The sequence below is a fragment of the Nematostella vectensis genome, chromosome 2, assembly GCF_932526225.1.
Source record: "Nematostella vectensis chromosome 2, jaNemVect1.1, whole genome shotgun sequence".
NCBI lineage: Eukaryota > Metazoa > Cnidaria > Anthozoa > Actiniaria > Edwardsiidae > Nematostella > Nematostella vectensis.
In genome coordinates, this window is record NC_064035.1 from 6,229,475 (window position 1) to 6,254,268 (window position 24,794).

At 39.3% G+C, this 24,794-nt stretch overlaps 3 protein-coding genes across 3 annotated transcripts; 1 reads left to right on the forward strand and 2 right to left on the reverse strand.

Annotated features, from left to right (window-relative positions):
* Positions 1-19: 19 nt before the first annotated feature.
* Positions 20-16,272, reverse strand: LOC5517880 (adenylate cyclase type 5). The gene is made up of 24 exons (XM_032362448.2): positions 14,916-16,272; positions 10,754-10,903; positions 9,441-9,565; positions 9,058-9,169; positions 8,302-8,429; positions 7,753-7,911; positions 7,442-7,580; positions 6,996-6,998; positions 6,829-6,884; positions 6,647-6,733; positions 6,076-6,139; positions 5,810-5,907; positions 5,600-5,684; positions 5,227-5,343; positions 4,673-4,804; positions 4,323-4,492; positions 4,031-4,121; positions 3,888-3,929; positions 3,660-3,779; positions 3,147-3,293; positions 2,741-2,833; positions 2,267-2,381; positions 2,048-2,172; positions 20-1,908 (listed from the first exon to the last, which is right to left on the reverse strand). Exons 1-24 carry the CDS (start codon positions 15,891-15,893, stop codon positions 1,765-1,767), a joined length of 3,480 nt encoding a protein of 1,159 aa, XP_032218339.2. The 5' UTR covers positions 15,894-16,272; the 3' UTR covers positions 20-1,764.
* Positions 16,273-16,392: 120 nt separating this feature from the next.
* On the forward strand, positions 16,393-22,312 carry LOC116601539. The gene is made up of 2 exons (XM_032362449.2): positions 16,393-16,848; positions 19,646-22,312. The coding sequence occupies exon 2, from the start codon at positions 19,719-19,721 to the stop codon at positions 20,793-20,795; it is 1,077 nt and encodes a 358-aa protein (XP_032218340.2). The 5' UTR covers positions 16,393-16,848; positions 19,646-19,718; the 3' UTR covers positions 20,796-22,312.
* Positions 17,513-24,287, reverse strand: LOC5517940 (nascent polypeptide-associated complex subunit alpha). The gene is made up of 8 exons (XM_001637882.3): positions 24,187-24,287; positions 23,999-24,041; positions 23,124-23,431; positions 19,350-19,382; positions 19,011-19,100; positions 18,466-18,537; positions 18,313-18,363; positions 17,513-17,660 (listed from the first exon to the last, which is right to left on the reverse strand). The coding sequence occupies exons 2-8, from the start codon at positions 24,039-24,041 to the stop codon at positions 17,646-17,648; spliced, it is 612 nt and encodes a 203-aa protein (XP_001637932.2). The 5' UTR covers positions 24,187-24,287; the 3' UTR covers positions 17,513-17,645.
* Positions 24,288-24,794: the final 507 nt, after the last annotated feature.

The window sequence follows — 24,794 nt, forward strand, 5'->3', positions numbered from 1 at the left end:
TCAACCAAAAATAGAAAGATACAGTTTCATGATTTTATTAGGCATTGTTTACAGGCTTTTATACAGTTATGTACTTCAACATCAAATAAAATTTTACAGCCTCTGCAAAATTTCCCCCTATAAGCAGCTCCCTTATCATGCCCACTACCAAGTACTAATGATACTGTGTACCACTGAGAGCTTTAAAATATATTTATCTGGACAAAAAAGCTAATTTCAGTAAAAAGTGCAAATAACGGCTAAAGTTCTCCCTTGATGAAACTCGCTATTAATGATGAATGATCGGGTCATTCACCAAAACATAATAGAATTTTGTGCATACAGTGATTAAGTTTTGGAATGCTGTACAGAGGTCAAACTTTTTCTCATTAGTACATAAAGAATAGCAAATCAAATGGTTAAAAAAGTGTCCTATAAAAGCAAACCATTTCTCACTATGCAAGAACCTTTTCCAAGTGAAAATATAATGAAGATGACATTGGAAACTTGTATTATCACCTGCATGCCTAGTTGATATATTTACAGGGTTTGTTTATTATTTCAGACTTGTCAATGAATATATTAATTCTCTATATTTGTAACTTTTTTTCTTGATCACTATACGACATCATCTTGATTAAAAAGAAATTGTCCTCAATTACACTAAAAATTCCTAAATTCAGTAGGACAACTTCAAAGAATAACTGTTGACACTTAAAAAACTAATTTAAAAAGCTCTAAGTTCACAATAATCATATTGTTCATCTTATTTGATTAAGCCTACTGGACACTAAAAAAAATTTAGGGCTCTCAAATAAATGAGACTTGTGAGGCCTAGCACACAGGCAGCAAATGGTAAAATGAGCGTATAAACGAAGTATCATATAGAGATCTTTGTTTTTAAGTTTATATGCTACTGTATAATCATTTATGTTAGATCTCCAATGTGCACAAGCCGTAGGCTTCTAATACTAATGACAATCGCTATGATCTTCACTGCTAAAATACATTGGTGTATATGCCATATTTATATATTATACATTTACTGTCGGTAATTTACAACAGGAAAATTCACAAGTCTAAACTTACTGTTGGTGAGTCATGTCACAGCAAACATCTAAATGGCTATACACCCTATATACACCCAAAGATCCTTTTTTGGTAGGTTGAGAACTGATAGCCAAAAATGGAAATGCCTCTAGAGTCTCTTTGTTACAATCCACTAAGCATATGAAACACATTTGCCTGGTCTTAAGTTGCGACTAAAGTGCTATAACTTACACATTAGCCTATTTATGAAATCAGCAATCTTTGTTGCTTGATTGTTATTATAGTATGTCTAAAAAATACATTAAATGCAACTTTGAGTTCGCTAGAAACCAGAGATCCGAGAACCTGTTCACCCGAGTTGAGGGACTATCAACCAGTCGTGAAAAAAAAATACAATCCAAAAATTGGTTTAGCATGCTCGATGACGTGGGTGATAAATGAACTGCTGACTCTTGAGCCCAGAAACAACCGAGATAATACTTCCATATGTTAAAAACGTACGCTTGTTAAAATGGGATTATGGCTATTTGCAGCCAATATTTCGCCCAGAATATCTTTCATTCACTGAAGAATTTACTGTCATTGTTTTTCAAAAACATTGTGATATATGGTAGTAAGCCAGGGTAACGGGGTACTGCATAGTGATGCAGTACATATATCAGATTTCCTGGACTTTTCCTGAAGCTGAACATGAGAGGATGCCCACTCCTGCAAGTTCTGCTGTACTACAGATCGCTAAAGATCGTTGGAGTTGCTAGCACCTTCCTTGCCCAGAAGCCAGTAGGTAACCATCTTTCCTTTGCCTTTCACAGCAACAAGGCCTCGACAGTCGAAGGTGTATCCGCGAGTCGACAAGATCTCATACATGGCCTTTGTAACCTAGAGAAAACAATATTTTAAAAGGTAAGCTATGAAAAAGAAATGAATCTAAAATTGATTAATGAAATGCTTCGAAGTTCATATTTTATAATAAAGTCGGGTTTTTTTTCGTTTTGAGATCCAGTAAGTAGCCTCTTACCTGTATGTGATTATCTTTTCCTGTGCTATACATTCTGCTTGCAACATTCACTGTGTCTCCCCAGATGTCATACTGAGGTTTGTGTGCCCCAATTACCCCAGCGACCACAGGACCAAAGTTCAAACCTGCAGTTAGACAAATGAAGTTATATCAGTTATTAGCATTCCAGTCAGCTTTATCCTAATAACATTTTGACCAGAACTATGTATAAGTACTAACCGATTTTCATAGCAAAGTTGTTGAAAGAATGGAGGTTAATATCCTCTAGTTTTCGTTTCATTGCCATTGCGAAGTCAGCCATTGTGCAGATATGGTTCAAAGTTGCAAGTTTTTCCTAAAAAAAATATTGTTAGTTTCGAAAATCCATATTTCTCAAACTGAGGGTGTTTCGCGATAAAATGGGGTCTTGTGCTAACTAATATTGGGGGTCAATTTTACGGTGTTCAGGAGGCAGGTTAGAGCCAGGTTCCCAGCCCTAGAGCCACGAATGTCTCAATTCTACATTCCAGGCTCTGAAACCGAGTTAACAGCAGGGGTGTTTTCTGAGCAAAGTGCATCCAAGGCAGAGTATAGGTTTTAAGACCACATTACATAACGCTTTTTGGGGGCTTGTTATAAAAATTGTAAACCTTCTCACATGGTCTGTTACACCCTGGCAAACAATAACATTGGCTTTATTGAGTTCAAATCTACCTGTGATTCTGGTTTTATTCCTGATGCAGCCATGTACGTCTCGCCAATTGTCTTGATCTTCTCAATACATTGGAACTGGGGCTCTGACAGAAGCTGGGAAGACAAACATCAAGCTTAAGCTAAAGACGACCAGCAACACTTACATATGTATAAAAGCTACTAAGACTTACAACAGGGATAAGCTAACGACGACTCTTAACACTCACATATGTACATCAGCTACAAAGACTTACAACAGGGATAAGCTAGCGACGACCCGTAACACTCACATATGTACAACAGCTATAAAAACTTACAACAGGGGTAAGCTAGCGACGACCCGTAACACTCACATATGTACAGCAGCTACTAAGACATAACACAGGCTAAAGCTTACTCACAAGAGTCATGTGTATAGCTTACTGACCTCGTCAAAGTCGGCTAAAATCTCGTTGAGTAATCTTAAGCACTCCACACCTTCGCCATTAGCGTCTAGCTCAGTGTAGAAATCCGAGAAATTACAGATGTTGGAGAACATTACGGCAACTTTATCACAAGATTGATAATACAAATCCTGCCAAACAAAAGAATAACAAAAAAAGTCAGCTCAGGTTGCATATTATGTATTACACATGACAGTGTTGTTTTCAAGAGAAGGTAAGCAGTTGAACGCTTGATAAAACTATGCTATACTGACATAAAAAGTACATCATAACCCAGACTCTCTTGAGAGGTATTTGAAAATAGGGTGACATTCCTATTGTATACGAATCAGCTAAAGACCTTGTTGACTTAGCATGGAATGACTGCTGATACGCCTAGCTGTTACCATAGACAACTAGACTGATCAAATTGAAAGCCGTGATTGACACCTCTATTGTATACCAATCGGCCAAAGACTTTGTTGACTTTGTAGGGTACACTGCTACTGAGCACATACCTCGTTTTTGTTGGCTTTGTGGCCAAGGAAGTGTTGAGCCACGTGCACAGGAAGAATGTTGTAAAGCAATTTCTTGTTGTATTCTCGAAGCTGTTCCATCTCTTTTTTCTCCTCTGTTGCCTGTTTGACAAGATCGTTGTTTTAGTTACTTGGAATGCCTAGGGGGTTTTAGACAAGCCACTACCAGCCCCACACAGATACAAACGATAGCACCACATCCAAGCTCACCTGAAGTTTCCACAGGAAATCCAACCGAGAAATTTGCTCATGCTGTGAAAAATAATAAGGACATCAGAAAAGCACAAAAACAACTTGAACTCTGTGAGGACGGAAAGTATGTGAATACATCATGTTGGACTAGCGCATCTTACCAAGTAGCCGTGCGCGGTAAGCGCTAAGATAAAGATAACGACGATCAGAATTGATAGATCACTCCATTCGATAAAGTGACCACTTCCAAGTCTGAAAAAAAGGAACAGTAGATCAATTTAATTTACATAGTAATTAACGAATGTACTAAAACAAAACCAAACAAGGGACATTATGAAGTCATCTCCCAGCGAATCCACAAATTAAAAATCAATAAAGCACATGTCAATTTTACAATAATTTACTCTAGGAGGACTAGGAATCTTCGCTCAGATTTGAATGTTTTCTGCTTACCCACAGAACTGCAAAAAGTCGTGTCTCAGGAAGGAATTCTTTGCGACATACTGGACGAGAAGGATGTATACGATAGCCATGACGGTCAGCAATGAGAACTTAAGAACTGTGCTCAACTGAAGGAACACCGCACAGCCGATCATGACTAGCGTGACACAGAACGTTACGTACTGCAAAATAAAACATCCAATCAATTTGCTGACTAGCGTGACATAGCGTCGCGTACTGCAAAACAAAGCACACAATCAATCTGATGACTAGCGTGACACAGAACGTCACGTACTGCAAAACAAAGCACCCGATCAATGTGATAACTAGCGTGACACAGAACGTCGTTCATCCCGACTGACCTGTGGATAATCACATGACTGGTTCTCTACCCCAAGTGGGGGAGGGTAGCGGCTGGCGTTGCACACCAACTTTGTCTCGTTGTTCAGGAAAATCTTCGTAAATTCAGGAGTGGGCGGTTCGTCACAGCCAAACTAAAAACAAAAAAATTATACTTTGATAGGCACATTGACACATTTCGAAGTACGCGCATTCATACCTTTAATAACGATAGTGTCGCCTGCGTATCACTAGAAACCTACAGACCCCCATACCACGAGATCGTCCCTTTACAAATCTTATCGCATCCAAGGTATATCTAATCGTTTCTGTCGCCGCGTTCGTAAGTCCTTTGTGAATAACTCCAACATCGCCGTGCGTCGCCGGCACAGCCGCGTTTGGTGGGCCAGAAGACAAAGGAAAAGTTGGCGAATCACTTCGCAGCACCTTCCAGCGAGGTAACAAACAAAATGGACAAACAACACGGAAATTCTTGGCCAGAAATACCGTTTTCTCCGGTAATGCTGGCTGCTCGTCACTCGGTAGTGCCTGTCAGTCAGTAGCTCCTGTCACTTACCAGATTCCCCACAGCGGCCACGTACAAGCCGATGATCAGGATACTCGCGATGATGCGGCAAATGACGCGTGATTGACAGATGGTGGATGACAGGTTGGTGAGAGACTCTGGAAGAAACTATCAACAAACAAAGCCATCAGCTGTAAACCATCAAGCAACTTTACGAAATCGAAAAAAAAAGTACAAATGCGCTTATGTGGTTCCTCCTAAACGGTGTTATCTGCCTAAACGTGACTGAATATTCACGCAAAAAGCGCAATTTAACTGGCGTTTTGTGGTAACCTTTCTCTATGGACAAAATGTGAGGTGAGGTTATGTTGTTCACGCTCTTGGTGAATTGGGTTTTCAGTGTATGGGGAATTGGGTTTCTCACCGAGAATTTCTCTGACACGACCAGAAGGTAGGTGATGGCAACGATAAGAAAGATGGACAAAAACACCGCCAGCGTCACGTAATTCCTACAAAGATAACAAGACTTAGCCATGCGATACACTGAATACATAGTGTAATCGTTGGGTGACAAGAATGAATAAATGAAATAAAAAAAAAAAGGCACGTGAAAATGTGTCACGTAACATTTTACCTGGGTAAGACTAGCAACTGGGTGCCAAGAATGAATAGATAGACGAGAAAAACGCAGGACGTGTATGACTTGAACATGCGATCCCTCTCTTGTGAATACTGTGAATGAGAATCGCAGAGTATTACATACTATTTCCACACTCATAATTATCACATTTAGGGGTATACAGGGCTAGGGCCTACTGAGCCACGAGTCAAACTTGGGTCACATAGGTGCGACATGCTAACACACTAGGCGTCCCGCGGTTGATACGTGAGCTTGCTTACCAACTCCTCTTTGGCGGGGTTCTTAAAAGTCAGTAGGATCGGCTGAACATATTCCTTGCGTAATCTGCATGGTGAGAAACATACGGAAAATTGTCGATGTTTGATATGGCATGGCTGGGACAGAAATAATTGGAAACAATTGTATATATTGCATGTGTACATATACCGTAAATGATCTAATAAATGACTCCTATGTAATGAACGCCCCTGCTAAGGTTACAAGTTTGTATTGAGTGCCCCTCTAACAAACGGCCCTCCCTCCCAGCTTTAGCCTGCAAGCCGTCTCTCCTGTGTGTTTTCGTTGTTCAGGCTCCCCGTGGCGCAAAAACATCAGGAACCCCGACACCCCCAAAACAGGAATTTCCGAATTAACCCACTGGAGAGCAGGTAATCCCAGCTTAAAATAAGGCTTGATACGCAGGCTATAATTTTACATGATCTGGACGGAAATTAGAACCCCACTGCACTGCACTTGGGTTTATTATATGAACGCTCTTAGTAAAGGTCCCCTCTCGGACAATCGAAATTCGTTTACGGTAACAGCAAAAGTAGTACATTCTATCGCATATACCTCTCAATGCTGCGTGCATCGATAGAGCTCCCCAGAAACTCGTTCACCTCGTCCTCGGTGTCTTGGACTTTAGAGTCTATTCCAAGTCTAAAGAGTAACGAGCGATTTTTAAAATATGTCACGTACGTTGATGTGATTAGGCATCATCATGGAAATAAATGGCGATAGGAAATCGAAATTACCTTGCTTGCATTTTCTTGTCGATGTCTTCCTCGCGTTTAAGCTCTTTGCTTGGTTGCTAGTAAAATTAGGATGGTTTCATTAGAAACATTTTATTTACAAAGATGCAGTAAAAATGAAGTGCACAAGAATAACGGCACAACAACATCAACTGAAAGATTTAACTTACCTTCTAAGGATTTCCAAACATCACGGGAATACAAATGGAAAAATAAGGCATTAAAAGAGTCAGCAAAGATAATTTAACTATTGGAGTAAAAAGTGTAGAGGTGTTGGAATTATCACAAAATACCCCCCCCCCCCCCAACGCATATATTGAAAAGAGGGTTGGGTGGGTAAATGGGCAATAATACATACCCGAGGGTGTTCAGCTACAACCCCCCCCCCCCCCCCCCAACGCATATATTGAAAAGAGGGTGGGGTGGGTAAATGGGCAACAATACATACCCGAGGGTGTTCAGCTACAACCCCTCCTCCAACGCATATATTGAAAAAAGGGTGGGGTGGGTAAATGGGCAACAATACATACCCGAGGGTGTTCAGCTACAACCCCTCCCCCCCCCAACGCATATATTGAAAAGAGGGTGAGGTGGGTAAATGGGCAACAATACATACCCGAGGGTGTTCAGCTACAACCAAGTAGGTATCAATGCTGTACTGCTTCAAGTAGGAATCTCGTTCCTGGCCATGGCCCTCTTCCACCTCGTAATCCCCATTCAGACAGTCTAGGACCTCCTTGGTTATGTGCACGCGCCTGTGTGAGAAAGTATCTCCTAGTTACTTTTGTTCAAGTGCAGTTCACCATAACACGGATCATGAAAATAAAACTCGATGTGGTTGCTTATACTGCCTCGGCGATTTCCAAACTGGGAATACTGACGTCGTGTCCGTTTTGTGTGTGTGTGTGTGACGGTTGCGTTACCTACCCTGGCAGACCGCCAGACTCCATGTGATTGGCTATAGTCACGTCATCAGACCACACGTCATACTGCCATTTGACCAATCCTAGCACACCACTGTGTACTTTGCCCATGTGCACCCCGACTCTCATGTTCAGATTTACTTGGGTGGCGTCGCGAACGAACCTGTTGCGAAAAACGTGCTTGAGAACTTTGAGGATTTTCAAGCGCAAACATGGGTATAATGAAAAAACAGCTAACTGCCTACTCTATCTCTGATACAGAATAACCCAGACAAGCCCTAGCTGTGTGGTTATGTCTTGCGATTCAGCATATGGTCATTTAAAAGGTTTTAACCAATTCATTTCTTTCTCGGCACAAAGAAGGTCGTTTATTGGCTCAAAGGTTTTGAGTTTGATGAGGGAATCGTCACATTTATCACTACATTGCCGTTAACTCTTCCCGCCAGATTTTCCTATTTATTTCTTGTCTGCAGCCTATGAGTATATAAGCTCCCGCAGAACAAAGGTGATACAAAAAAAAAAAGGATGTGAATATGGATAAATAGATTCTTACGAGATGGCGTCAATCATGGCGAGCCCCATTTCGATACAGCTGTGGGCGTGGTCCGGACGGGGGTCTGGTAGACCGGACACACAGTAGTAGCAGTCGCCAAGGATCTTAATTCGAAGGCAGTGATTCTCCTGCAAACAAACAACCAAACTAGTCCATGACCAAATACCCTGCTTTCCGCTAGTTTTTCTCGGTGTTGTACTTGTAAGTTTTTTCGCAACGCGAAAAAACTCAGAAACGCGAATCGGTAAGTCACTTAACTTAAAAAACAATGAGAAAGAAAAGCTCTGCTAGCATGGCACTGAGCAAACCTAGTACTGCTGCAAACCAGTGATCTTTAAATCGTCATTTCTACGATCTGCATTGCTACCCCTTATTGTATCTTCTTGCACTTTCACAGCCCAACCCCCTAAAACTCCATACCCGCCTTTGTTTCTCACGCATCGCATCTTATCTTTTTGATACTCCGCATCCATTACTCATCCCGATAACGATGTAAGCCAGCAAGCATATGACAGCTGGCGCGCTTATTTTCGCGCGTTTTGAGAAACTATTTTTCTAAAAAAAAAACACGTGTCTATGCAGCTCTCGCTGTGTTTATTTCTAAAGGAAATGAAAATTATTGCTTTTACGGAAGGCAAATCGGCGGTACAAAGACCTAAAAATGCTGTTTGAGACTAACCAAATGGTTAAAGTGGTTGCCTTCTGCTTCTCAGTCTACTTAATCATTTAATCAGGAAATACAGAAGACAATCTTACCACCGCCAACTGGTCGAACCGCGCATACAGCTCGTTAAGGGTTTTGATGAGAGACTGCGCGGTACATTGGGAAGACAACACAGTGAATCCCTCAATATCCGCGAATAGAATACTGGAACAAAGAAAAACGACCATCAATCATGGCTGATAAAACCTAACGTCAACAACTGACACGGTCACATTAAGTGAAATAAATCATCAGAATATGGTTAGTCTAATGGGTTTCAGGTGAAATTGAGCTATCGCGTTGAATAAAGCCACTTTTCAGCTTTACATCGATCACCCAATTTGTAAGCATTGTATTTTCTTTCCACCCCCCCCCCCCCTCTCCCCCCTTCCCCTCCACAAATTTACTCAACCTTCGCTGCAACCCTTGTGCCTACCTGACGTTTTCGTGTCTTTGAATGTAGATCTTATGGAATTGGGAGTTCTGGGAGATTCCACTTTCAATGTCATCTTTCATTTCCATGGCAACATAGCGCGGGAGAACGGACAGAAGGAGACGCTCCTAGAGAAAACCACGGGGGTTCCAATTTTAGCAGCATGCTAATACAAAGGCTTAATTTTTTAACTCGATATTTGCTTGTTCTAGCCCCTTTATAGTCGCTTGAGTTTTTCTTGATTTTACAAGCAATACAAGAGCGAGGCTTTAACATGTAGACATGCAAAAAAAATCTTCCAGACATGTATCAATTGAACTTTGAGCTTTGGTCTTTGAATAGCGATACTGAAAGACGTATTCAGACTTGCATAATCTTGGATATGAAAACTAAGAAACCTGATACCAAAAAATATCAATAAAGCACATAAAAGTGTAGTCATGCATGAAAACCCATTGATAACAGTAACCTGGTCTTTCATTTGAAGAATAAAATTTCAAGTTCTGCTAAACAAAAAGATGGCAAAAGACAGCCGTGAATACATCAAGTACAACAACTATTTCTCAGCCATCTTTAATTCAAAAGTAAAGCATTTATCAATTTGTTTCAAGTGTCTAAATTTGCGAAGTCCTTAAGTTACAAGTTAAGACAAGGATAAAACACATTGAACATGCCTAGGCAGCAGTAAGGAAAACAAAAACTCTTCTATAGTATACTAGATTTCAATGAGCTTTTGAAAATTCGAAAAATGTTGAACACCCCTCATTGAGTTCGGTAATTATCTGATGGAAATAGGTACAGTTAATATCTGATGTAAATGGTAAAGTGGTGTTAAACAATTGCGCAAGCTCTTGTTATCCACTTCATGGAAATGTCAAGTTCATTGTTTAACAGCTAAAATGTTTCGGGAAGTGGATAGTACAAAAAGAAAAAAACAATATGACAATGCTGTTCATTACCTTTAACCAACTCAAAATTTTAAGGATTTTTTTAGATGTAAACAAATATAAAATAGATAGTATAACATTTTTCTACTTTACTCTAAACAGCAATAATATCTTCAAGTATTTTATTCTGGAGAGTCAAGTTTAAGATTTGTTTCTGACTTAATAGTATTTTTATTTTCACTCAAATTCTGCACAGGAAATGACTACGTAAAACCATCAGTAATGGGGGTTCATTTTTTAGCATGATTTCTTTATTTTTATCATTTTTGAATGGCCAATTGAGCCTCCATTTGATATTTCTCGGCATGACTGAGCAATTGAGGTTAGTTAATAGTTAATAACTTTTTTTAATATCAACAAAAATTTTACCTGATTTTGGTTCTCCTTTTGTATGGTGAGACGAGCCTCTATACATCTCCTAGTTTCCAGGAAGGCTTGCCTTTGAGATATTTCTGTTGGGTAGTGTGTGAACACCCCAGTTATATTAGCACAAATAAATAACAGCAAGTTGCCAACAAGCTGCAAGGCAAATAAATAACACATGTGAGTCAATAGTATAGCCCCCAGGGTAACCCCCAGAGCTGAATCCTGGTTCAGAACAGCTTGGAATTTTTTCAGAGGTGTAAAAAACTGGCTCTCTATATACCAATTTGCGAATTTCACTCATATCTTTTCAACTTTTTACCGCTGACTGTCGAATTCACCATCTGTGCCAACAGATCGGGTGCACTTTCTTACCAAGGGGCTCTAGGAACGAGGCACTGCTCAGAAATTTAAACTTCAAGGAGTCGTCGGCATGATAATGGACGCGCCGAGTGAGTGTGTTTCCCCTTTGCAAGTTTTATTATTCACGATAAAGTATTTTTTCGATAACATATAAATTCCCCCATACATTCCTTTATAAAACACTGACAGTAGCCTTGGGCTGCCTGTGGTCTTTTTAGTTAAGGAGGTTAGGCTGAGGGTCCTTTCTCACATTGCAATTCAATAACCTGTTTTTTGGAGGCTGTGAAAAAAAAAACACTGGTGTCTTTACTTAGAATTATCTGGTTTTAATTTGTTTTTTTTTTATTATCTGTCACTAAAATATAACCCACTTTTGGACTCTATATCAACAGGGGCAAACCTAAGCCAATTATAATAAAACAGAATAACAGCTGAATAACAAAGGCTTGATTTAAATGTTAGAACCAAGAAAGGCTAAGGTATGTAACTATATCCCATTAAGATTTGAATCACTGTAAATACAGTCCAAAAAGGAAGCCATATCCCCACGTGTCAGAGTTTATCTTTGAAAAATGCTAAATATAAATTGGGGTCTACTAAAAGCAATTATTTACACAGCTAGGCTGCATATGTCACTTGGGTCAGGAACTATGAAAAAGGCGATTGCTGCATAACACTGCAGTTCTGGAAGATAAGACTGCTATTCTGAAACCCATTCTTTTCAATACATGTCTTGACATTATTTTCATGGATAGAAATAAATCAATTAATAACAGGTCAATGAGAATCAAGACAAATACAGGAGGAAACCGGTTTATCTTGTGAGCTGATTTATCTAAGCTCCAACTAAAAGCAGTAAGTAATTGTCATTTTAAAAATTAACACTGTATTACAGCACAACCAAGAAAACCGTGAACACAGGAAATATGTATGGATTTTTGTTCCGACCAATCACTTGTGAGATATTCAAACAGTCAACTAGAAACATGTCTCAACAAGTCTCTAAAGTGTGAATAGCTAAAAGCATTCAAAAATACAAATATTTCTTAGTTCCATAAAATGAAGGTTATAAAAAAAAGTTACTATGGAGTAAATAAGATTCTCAAGAAAAAATCCATCACTCTTGGAAGCAGTGCAAATTCTCATCAAATGTAAAGATGATAAAACCAAAACAGTGGATAGTATTTTTAAGTTCATAATTTTGAATGAATCTCAAGCCATCAGTATATGTAAAGCTGTCAAGCCATCAGTAAATGCAAGAGAATAATAAAGAACCTTACAATACAGCAGTAATATTTTAAGAGTTGTGTCATTCAAAAAAAAAACTCGATAAACTTAAACAACTCTAGCTCTCCACAAACTTTAGCTAGCTTTAAGTTTTTAGTGGATGACATAGTATTAGTAAGAAACATAAATTCCTTGCACTTGCTCAAACTGTTTCCCTAGCATTTTTTTCATATTCATGGAATCCATAGAAAAATTGGAATCTAAGTACTGTATGTGTTATCAAAAATTTACACAAGATAGATTTTGTGCATTTGTCAGTTTTTGTAATTAGTCATAAACAGCCAGCTAGTTTCTTGGTTAGTTATTCTGCCAGAGATGGCTATATGCTAGCTCCATAAAAAAAACATTCACTTCTTCCTATGTATATTTAGACATCAAGATATTCTGTCATTTTTGTCACATTCTGGGTCTGTCGAAAGGTTCAGTAATAGCATCTAGATAAATGTATTTCCCAATCCATGAATTAATGTCAAGTAATGGATGACAATTTACCCTGAACACTTTGAAAACATAACAACCAAAGTAAATGATTGTGTCATTTGTCTTAAATAATATAATCTCTGTTGAACTCACACTATGCTTTAATGGTTTCAAATTTGAAACTGAAACAAACAAAAAACACAAGGTTACTTAAAGGTTCTTGTATAATTATATTTGGAAATTTATCCATTTCCAACTAGGACCACAGCTGGTGTGATTAGTTACCATAGCAACAAAGCCTATACCAAAATAAATCAGTTCTTTCTTCTTCAGTTGACATCCGCCCTTCCAAATTATCTAGTTTGTATGGAAAATAGTATTTGAACACAAAAAAGCAGTAGACTACCCCATTAAACATTTCTTACTAGATAGAGAGTGTGTCTAGCTGTTATCTATTTTAAAGGGTACAAAATCATTAAGATATAAGAAGAATATAAATGACAGGTTATCATATCTTATCATGTGGTTTCCAGTTTTAACATTCCCTATTGATAAAACACATAAGGTTGTGCCAGTTATTCGAAGGCATTTTGTCACATTTCAAAGCCACCGCACAGATGAAAATGTCAAAACTGCACTAAGCACTACACAAAATAAGGTAACACGCATATCAGCATTACTTAAGCTACAGAATTCGAACCGAAATTAGAATAATTTTTAATTACTGGCCTTTGCGTACTTGAGATTTAAGGGTTAATTATAAGGCATGAAACAGGATCTGCATTATAAGCCATAAGATATTTTTTTCTGGAATGTGACTATTCAAACATAACACTCTAACCATAGGGTGGCTTGGACAACTTTCATTTAAAGATGTAGCGATGTGTTTTCTAAGAACTCTAGGGACAAGGGACATCCGCAATGCAAGTAGTCTACAGGTTTAAAATTAAGACAGATTTTAAAAGAGCATTCTCTAGTATTGTTCAGTGATAGTTCGTATCAAATGTCAAGGGTTATTAGACACGAATGACCATCTCCTGAACATCGTCTGTCAGCAATTTGAAAAACATGGAAGATTTAAATTTTCGCGTCTCAAAAAGAAGCCATTTCACAGTAATTTCTATTCACATAAAAGTCGCAGAGATGCAGCCTACGTATTCTCCCCCAGGATATATAAATTGGCCATACAGCAATCAACTATTCAATTTTACATGTAACAACCAAGTCTAACTTCTAGGGGATCTGCCCATTCCAAAAAGGGGCAAAATGAATGACCGACAGTCAGTTGAACAACATATATAACATTACATAGTGGTATGTTTATATTGTGTCTTGGAGAAATTATTATTTTCTTTTTTAAAATTTCATTTCGCTTTGACATGTCATAAACACGGCCGATAGTAGGAATAACAAAGACTAGCTCATCAAAAAACTCATTTTCACATACGAAAAAGTACACCTGCAATATGAATTGCATAGGGGCCGGAATAAAGTGCATTCTTCGCGGTCTTACAAGGATACGTTGAAGATTCTAACGATACAATAACACGGGCTATACTTTGGCTCAAAAGTATATAATAGATCAATAACTTAATTCTTGGCAAGTCTTTGCAGTCGCGATTTAGCCATTATTAAAAGTACTTGTTTATCCCCGAATGTTGCTTCTATTACACGCCAAAACCTCTATTCTAGTGTTATAATTATAACTGAAACAGAGCAAAATCTAGGGAATGGCATAGTTCTCACGGCCTGACGCGGTATTGTTTACAAAGGATAGCTAGTAATAAGTGAAAGCGCTAAAGCACTGCCAAAATGGCTCAACAGTTGAGTTTGCGACGAAACAAGTACGCTTTACGCTTCGCCCGCTAGGCATTACTTCCTCGTGAGAAGCTTTTACGGTTATGCTAGAAAATTTTATAAAGAGGGGTCGTCGACGGTTTAAATCATCTTCGCCAAGTTCGCCGTTTCTAGTAGCGGTGGTATATTCAATAATTTATGTAATACTGGGAAAAAGCTGCGAGCTAAATAAAGAGACTAAACCCAGTCGTGCGACGAGCGTGAGATCGGATATAAATCCAAGAATAGGTGCATAACTTACCAGTCTTGCTAGATTCGGATTATTGCGGTTGACACAAGCGCTGGATATGAGGTGAAGAGCGAGAAGCAGGCATCCCCCGAATACTGCTATTCTCATTCGAACTGGCAGCATAGTATATGTCATGTATATGAAAAATATCGTGATCCAGACGCCATCGCTAGGAGAGTAATAATCATCTTGTAGGCCCTTTTGTAGATTTTCTCCCACAGGACATAATACCGTAGTTAGCACAAAACCACAGGAGAGAGCTAGGAGGGCATACGAGACCCAACGAAGCTGCTTTTGGGATGAGACAGACATTTGTTTGTCTGATGAACCACTCCCGCTCCTATTCACAACATATGCTAGACCACAGTATACAACGGTGAAAAACACCATCACAAGTCCCTCTATATTTTTCGATTGCACTTCTTTTTGCTCTAAGAAAAACTGGAAGAAAACAAGCACCAGGCTTAGTATAATAAGGATAGAAACAAGCCAACTTGTGAACTTCTGATTCAAGCGAAATATGTAACGCTGATAGAGGCTTTCGAGTTTCTCTGATTCAAATCTTTTCGATTTCAGAACGCGAGTAAACAATTTCCATTGCCCTGCAAAGGAATCGTCGCTACAGTCAGACTCTTTGCCGCTTTCCTCCGACTCTATGTCCCTAGAACTAGATTTCTGGCCATTTTTTATCGAAACCCCTAGAGTACCGTTGGAAGCATCTCCCTTCGAATTGTCCATTGCTGCGTTTAGCGGAGTCGATTCTTCGGCTTCGACCCCGAGTTCGACACTTTTCAGTCGAATTTCCCCGCCTGAAGCGGCTGAGTCCATACTTTTAAAGCTGCTATCCTTGCGAGTTGAAGCAGTAACAGCGGACGGTGCTTTTGTGTTCTTGTTAAAGTCGCTTTGTGCCGAAGTTTGCTCTTCCCAGGCGCGTTTAGACGGTGTGGACGCTCTTCTATTCGTGTCGCACCGCTCCACAGGATTTGACATGCTCTCCCAGTCGAATTATAAATTCAGTGTTTAAGGCCAGCGTACAGCTTTTTAATCTGCCTAAATATTCTCTTTTCATACAAATTCTTCGCACGCTAAGTGTCGCAAATTACAAAAAGCCGTAGCAACGGATCAAGTAAATAACAAAGCCCCCGAATTGGGCTTCGAACTCAAGTTTACATACGGCTCAACTGTTCTCTTCGCGACGCTATCGCACCGTGCAATTCTCAAACAAAAAATCTTTTCGCGATGATTATTGCTGGCAAATTTGCTTGGCATTCACAACCAGGGTCCTGTGCAATGTTCATTATCGAAACTGATGACTTTGTAATCGAACAGAAAACAATCCATTCGGAAAACTTCTACTCTTCTCCGCGGCGCAGTGTTTTCCAATATAGACCGCGCTAGTTGTGTGGTCACGTGACAAGGATTTAAATGTTGCCCGATTTAAACGAAAGATATATGCAATTTTTGATTGGCTCTCGAGAAGAAAAATTAAACAACTCATATCCAATCAATGAGCTAACTTCCCATACGGTATTTTTTTCCTGCGTTCTCAAGTAGTACTCTTGAGAGATAGGACTGAGATTCTGATTTTCACGGGCTATAAAGGATGCTGCTGGCAATAACATCACATAGTCAACCGATTTTTATATGTATGATAAATGTGACCCTATCCTCTTTCCCTTCCGAAACATAAACCTCTGGTAGAAGGCTGTTTCAAGTATTGTCGGGGTCCGGTCATTTTAGTGCAGCACAAGAAACTGGAGTCCCGGAGACTATTACAGACAAGATAGAACAATTTTCTACAATCGGACTAGTCTGTTTACCTTATACTCCGATGTCTGTCAAACTGCTATATGTTTATGACTTGCAGATAGGATAGAGAAGCCGGCACACGTCCGCCATATTGCTTTCTCTTCGAGGTCTGGGACGATTTTGATTTTCACCACAGGTATCTCTAAGCATGGCCATTTTCAATGTGTTAAATGCCACTAAATACCAACCTCATCATCAGTCGCATTCAGGATTTTTTTTAGCTAGCTTTTGCAGCTTTGAATTGTGAAAATTTTAACATTGACATTGGAGGTTGTTTCGTGTAAAGTTTCACTCCCCCCCTTGCTAGCTACGGGCCTGTCGATACTTGTCCTTTTAATACCCCCCTTAAATAATCTTATAAAAATTCGACCGGTAATTTAGCATCAAGTTTACAACAGAAGTTTACAATTACTCTTTCTCAGATCGAGGGCTCTAGATAGAGTGGTTTTAGAAAACATATGAAACAACCCAAAAAAAGACATAACTAAAACAATAATTGCAATGGGAATGCAACCAACCCAACAAAGAAATAACCAATGTGGATTTCATAAAAACACAGAGAACCCACCACAGAATCCAATCACTAAAGCAATCTTGTGGAAATATCCCAGAGTCCCCACCAAGAAATTGATCATTTTTAATCATTTTGTACTGTAGTTACAGAATAAAGCCTATTTTATCGAGGGATGGTTGAGTCCCACTGTGAATAATGAAATGTACATCTCAATTACATTGTTTGCTAATGTCTAACATGATTTAACTTGTTTGGAGAGGATTTAAGAAATAATGGAAACCCAATCTTTTTTTAGGCATTTACACTTTTATTTGCTGGTTGAGACCATGTTTAAAATTTTCACAGTAAAGAAACTATACAGGCTAAGCAAAGGTATGGATCTAAGTAGAGCCGTGTTGTCATCAAGCATGACTTGCTGCTCACATTGTTAGTTCCTGAAAAAAATAAAAAAATAAAAAACCAAAGAAGTCAGATAAAGAAATCTAGAGGTTGTGTCATTCATGCAAAAGGGTCCAAAACAAGATGTTTGTAGTTCTTATTACTCTATGATTTCCCAAGTCACTTGTAAACATTGCTTTGGATATTAGTAGACAAGGCTTAAAAACTGAGAATAGTCTACAAAAGAGTACAGACAAAGTAAAGTGATCTTCATTAACCCATGAACTCAACTCACCGTATTAAACTTTATTGTGATCTGATTCTATTGTTCTTTTTTGTGTTTTACTGACAATTACCCTTTGACTATTACACTTAGTTTCACAGGTTAATGAAAACCACTCTATTATAATGATATCATTAAAATATTCTAAAATTGTTTATTTTGAATTTATTTAACTAAATTAATTTATTATTACTATTTTCTTTGGGGGGGGGGGGTTGATTTTTATTAAAACCTGTTATTGTTGTAATGTTATTCCAGAGCTTAAATTACATGAATGACAGCACTTTTGGAGCTGGTCCTAGTTTGACATTTCCTGCCTTGTCTCACTTTTTCTCTTTCCCCTTTTTATCCCCCTTCAACTGAAGACTCCCTAAAAACCTCATTTGAGGGGACCAGTATGGGGTATAATAGTTTGAGAAACGTACCATGATAGCATTGACAATATCATTCTCATTCTTCTTGAGGGCCATTATCGCCTGTGAAATAAAAGGAAAAAATGTAAGCTCAACTACAATCGTTCTAAGTCTTAATGTAAAATCATCGGTGAACTTAGTAAAGAATGATTATATTTTTCTTACCTTGTTTCGAGATACATTAGCTTGTTGCATAACAAGTTCGATGTCTTTGCTCTCAACACCTGTCTCATCAATCTAAAATATTCAAGAAGACTAAATTAGAGAACCTAGTACCTTTAAAAACTTGCAGTGCAATACACATGTTCAAGGCCAAATTAAAGTCTTTGGACGAAAGCAAATTAGGATGCCAGAATTATAAACAGCTAACCAGCAAGGCAAAAATTCATCAGTTTAAATGGTTGTCATCCTAATTGGCAAACCTTCTTGAAACATTGTTTAAGTGGCCATGGTACTGTAGTGAATGATCTACAAGTTGCCCTCAGCTCTCATAATCTGATTAATCATTGGCTTCCACACAAACCATTTAGCCCTTGTAACATTCACATGACATACACACAACACACAAACTCACAGCTCACTCACACAGACCACACACATACAAGGGCCATCAGATCAGGAGGAGTTGCCTCTAGAAATCAGTTTACATCACAGGGCAAAACATTACAACTGTGACAGTGGTATGAATGATAATGACAATAATAACTCACAGCCTCCTCTTCCTCCTCCTCCTGTTCGACAGCAGGCTTGGCCTCAGGGATAGTAGGAGCAGGGTTGGGTGCCTTAAACTTCTCAGCAGCCTATTAAAAAACATCACTTTTAAGTAAGTGTACATGGCTCCTCGTGACCTAAGGTCATCCAATAGGTCTGACCAATAGGTCATCCAGCTCATTAAAGGAAATTTTAAAAAAGGAAAGCCATATTACTTATACTTTCTGGTACAACCTTAGGATAGGATTACATGAAATGAATAATCCTAATAAAAGAGCTCATAGGCTCATCTTTTCACCCTAAAAGAATATGACCTATAGACAGAAACAATTATTCACCTGTACTTGAGCTTGTTGACTCAGATCTTCAATCTAAGGCAGAAAAAAATAAACATTAAATTTTATTACTTATTAATTATTACTGTAAAAGAGGTAAGAAAGTATTTCAGATGGCCATTGCAAAATTTCTTTACATAATGTGTCTTCCAATATTGAATAAAGACAATAAAAAGGTTGGGCTGACCAAAGCTCTTTAAGTAAAGGTATAATAATAATAATAATAATAATAATAATAATAATAATAATAATAATAATAATAATAATAATAATAATAATAATAATAATTTTTTTATCAGGCAAGGACCTCCTAGAATGTAAGCGGAATGCTTTGGCTTTGAGGAAAGGGTTCATCGAGGTAATGGCCGAGTTATGGGAGGCAAAAGGCTACACACATCTTGCTATCAAAAACCAGAACTTAAGGGATCATCGAAGTCTAAGGATCACCAAGAATGCCTTGGAAAAAGGCTAGCCCTTTGGAAAAACGGGAACATTGAGGAGCTTATTCGAGAGTGCAGGCTTCTTGTGCAGTTCCACCGAAAAAAGGATGCTCCCCAGAACACAGCAAAAGTGTTTGCGAAGCTCGTTATGGAAGGGAAAATAAACTCCGCCTTGCGTTATCTCAATGAAAGTGATTGCGGAGGACTCTTATCCTTGACGGACGACGTAATGAGGCAGCTACAGGAGAAACATCCTAATGCACAACTTGCTAAGTTGGGATCCCTGTTGTTTGGCCCAGCAGAAGATGTACACGAGTCAATCTATAGTGAGATCACGGGGGGAATGATAAGAGAGGCAGCATTGAGAACTAAGGGCGCTGGAGGACCATCTAATGTAGACGTGCACGGTTTTCAAAGAATCCTTGCCAGCAAATCATTCAAGAAATCAAGCTCGGACCTGTGCGACGCACTCACCTTGCTTACCCGTCATTTAAGCACAGAGTACACCGATCCTATGACTATCGAACCGATACTAGCGAGTCGCCTTATCCCACTAGATAAAGGCAAAAGTGAGGTCCGACCAATAGGTGTAGGGGAAGTGTTGAGAAGAATCATTGGCAAGTGCGTAAGGAAGGTGCTCAAGCAAGACATAGTGGAGCCGAGTGGCTTGCTTCAGGTGTGCGCCGGGCAAAAATCGGGGAGTGAGGCTGCGGTCCATGCAGTATATAATCTATTCCAACATGAACAGACAGATGCTGTGATGTTAGTAGATGCTTCAAATGACTTTAACTCGGTCAACCGAGCTGCCGCCCTTCATAATATTCGGGTCCTGTGCCCAACGCTGGCCCCTTTTGTAATTAACACCTACCGCCTACCAGCACGGCTGTTTGTAGCGGGAGGCAAGGAGCTTGTATCAGCTGAGGGCACAACTCAAGGTGATCCGCTCGCAATGAGCATGTATGCCCTCGGCTTACAACCACTCATATCTCGCCTACAAGCAGCAACTTAAGTCAACCAATGCTGGTTCACAGATGATGCGGCAGGATGTGGGTCACTGGATGACGTCAGCCAGTGGTGGGATACCCTTCAAAGTTTGGGACCAGATTTAGGATATTTTCCTAATGCTGTGAATTGTTGGCTCGTAACTAAGACCGAGAAAGAGGAATCTGCAAGGAAAATCTTCAAAGGAACTGGAATCAATATCACTACGGAAGGTCGCAAGCATCTCGGTTCCAGGCCCCATCTTGAACAGTACGTGGATAGCAAAGTCGATGAGTGGGTGGGGCAGGTGACAAAACTCGCTGAATTTGCAGTTTCGCAACCTCAAGCCTCCTATGCAGCGTATACGTTTGGCTTGAAGCACCGTTGGACGTATTTTTTAAGAACTCTGCCGGATATAGAGGATCCATTGTTGCCTCTAGAACGTGCCATATCAGACACCTTGATACCCTCTCTAACAGGGCGCACGTGTACCCAGGCAGAATGTGATCTCCTTGCTTTGCCAGTGAGGTTTGGGGGCCTGGGTATAACAAATCCCGCTGATGAGGCTCTCTCGAATTTACAGCTTCAATGAAGGTCTGTGGTCCGCTTGCAGAACAAATAAAACAGCAAACGCATGAGCTGCCGTGTGACGATGCTTACAAGAAGCACAGCAAAAGGGGCGCAGAGAGAAGAACGAGTACCTGAAGTCTAGATGCGCGGAGGTGAAAAGCTCTCTACCTGTTAATTTGCTAAGAGCAGTGGACCTTGCTACTCAGAAAGGGGCTTCAAGCTGGCTTACCATTCTGCCATTAAGAGAGATGAGCTTTGATCTCAACAAACGAGAATTCAGAGACGCTCTAGGATTGAGATACGACTGGAAGATCCCCGAGACACCATCTGCGTTTGCGGGGACACATTCGACGCAGATCGCGCAATGATTTGCAAGAGAGGCGGGTTTGTAATCCAACGCCACAACGAGCTGAGGGATTTGGAGGCGGAATTGCCGAGTCTGGTGTGTAAAGATGTGCAAATGGAGCCTGTTCTACAGGACATCACGAAAGAGCTTAACAGGGGAGCTAACACCGCTCGAGACGCACGACTGGACATTGTAGCAAGAGATTTCTGGGAGAGGCAGAGGCAGGCATTTTTTGATGTACGAGTTTGCCATGCTAATGCTGAATCCTATAGAGACATGAACATTGACCAGATATTTAGGCAACATGAAACAGAAAAGAAGCTTCAGTACGCTACTAGAGTGTTAGAAGTAGAGCAGGCCACTTTCACAACATTTGTGTTTGGCTCGACAGGGGGAATGGCAAGCGAATGCAAACAGTTTCACTCCAGGCTAGGGGAGCTAATTGCCGAGAAGAAGGGAAAATTATACTCAACAACTGTGTCCTGGATCCGTGCAAAAGTTTCGTTAGCCTTTTTAAGATCTGCCCTTCTGTGTCTACGTGGTTCAAGGAGCCCAAGGCAAGCACATGTAAATATATATGACAATGACTTTGAAATTCAGAAACAGAGAGCAAATATTTTTTAAATGTATTTTTGTAGTTTTTTTTAATCACGATTTTTAATAGTATAGCTCAATTTTGTAAATAATCAAATTCAAATGAATCAAGAAAATCATTTATAAAAGAAATATTTAGTTATTCTAAAATTGTAAAGTGAGTTAGTAAGTTATAATAATAATAATAATAATAATAATAATAATAATAATAATAATAATAATAATAATAATAATAATAATAATAATAATAATAATAATAATAATAATAATGTAATCGAGTGCTTCCAAGGGATTTGTGATTGCACAAAAATTTGCAGCAAGCAAAGTTCAAATAAGGATATTACCAAACTCCTTCAAAAACTCATGGGTCTCTCTCAGGGCAGCATTCAGCCAATCATGAAGTTTGAATAGGTCTCAGTAGTGAAACTCCTAGGATTCCTTACTCTGTTCTAGGGGCTTAATAGAATAAGTTCTATGTATTTGTTGCAATATTTTTACATGCTGGTTCTAAAAATTTCTGATGCTGTTTTGACATTAGGAAACATCCAAAGATCTCTACGATCTTCAACCATTGCATTGATGACCTCACAAATAAAATTAAAAGAACTTTTTCTATGATGTAAGCCACATTCTCTGGGAAAACTGGATGCAAAATGATGTGGCCAAGGCTAATGTGCTAGTTTCAACTGGAAACATGCTTTTTGGCATAAAAATTTGCCAATGGAATCTGAGAAGCACTGTCAGATTGGTCAAGCTCTATGGCATAGAGATGTTCTGTGCCTCTTACAGGTATGAACACAGTAATAGGGAATAACAAACATAACATAAAAAAATCGTAATACCTACCTTGGCTTCTCCAAAAATGATGTACATGTCAGATGCAGGATTCTTATACACATCTGGTTTGTTGATAATGAAGAGAATGTTCTTTGATTTTCTTATCGTTACTCTATTGACCCCCGTAACACTTTTCAATGACAGCTTTTGCATTGCTTTCCTGGCTTTCTTTTCGCCTCTACTCTGTTTGGCTTTGCTAACAGGTTCTTCGTTCAGGCCAGCAGCAGCAGCTACATCACTTGTTTGTAGTGTACCATCTCCTTCCTCCAGCTCAGGGACTTCATCATCGCTATCACTTTCTGTGCCAGAGGCCAAAGCTACAGATACACGGGATAACTATCATTATAGACAATTCCAGAAGCTAGAATATTACAAATACACAGGGAAAAATACAAATAAACTAAAAATATGTTAATGCAGTTTCATACTGGCTACGCCTGAGACTACAAAATAGGTCAAAATTATTATTTACTGTCAAATTACTTGCATAATGTCAAGCCTGACACTATCACTGTTGATCCCAGAATACAATCAAGCCGAGTGCACATCTATAATGTTTAACAACACGTGAGCCAACAACATGCTCTATCGTCATGCTCGTCCCGCGTTTATCAGAGGGGGATAAAATAATTGTTGTTCTATTAGATGTTTTCCGAATCCTATACAAAAAGGTTGTAAATTCACGTGTTAAAAGTACAAGTCTCGACATCGTGTAGTTTCATTTTACGTAAAACTCAGGCACGGTTTGACAGTTGATCAACCTAATACTGCCGTCTGTATCGGAATAAGACAACATTGCTATATCTTATTGAGGTAAGAAAAGGGAAAACAAGTTGCTGAGTAGTATTCGGTAAAATAAAGAGAAACAGCACTGATTTCCTTGCCTTCTTCCTCCGTTGCAGGAGGGTTTTCCACTGCTGGTGTCATCTACAAAAATAAATGCTAGTTTAGTAAAATCTTAAAATACGAAGGCTTCACAGCACATTTCTATGAATTAATCTATAAAGCGTGAGAAAAGAATGTGAACAATGATAAAATAACAGAGGATGGAAGCAGATTTTGACAAGAGTACCTCGAATCCTGTAGCGTTTCTTTACCGGGCTTGATAGAAGAGATCATACTGAGTAACGCGAGGGCTCATGGGAAGCATGATCTCACCACAGCTACCCCGTAATCACCCAAACCAACAATTATGTCATAGGGCGCGGCGCGGTTATCTTTCAACCACTCAGCGATGCGCGCGTGGAACCGAGGTCAGGCGTGAAATGGTAAACAAGCTGGCAGAAATGTTTGTAGTGGCTTTCATTTTTCGTTTTTTTTTTATCTTGGATATTCCTTGCAGATTCAAATTTTGTATGAAGTCGCTTAGATTAGCCCCTAGATGTCGTCGAGACAGCATAAGAGGGACACTTTGGTATTACCCGCGCGCCATGTCGATTCCGAATCCGGCTATTTTAGTAACCACCACCCCACCACTGCGCGTGAGGATTTGCTCCCTTTATTTTCTCCTACTCCCCCGCGGGTTGCATGTTGTTGTTTTGCCAACTCGAAAGGAATGAAAAGAGATCATGTAAAATAACTCGGAAGAAGAAAACAAGTCTAACTTAAGTTACCAAGATTGGCAAATATGCTCACAGAAAGCTAAATCCCTGAATAGTTTAACTGTTTTGTTTGTCTGAG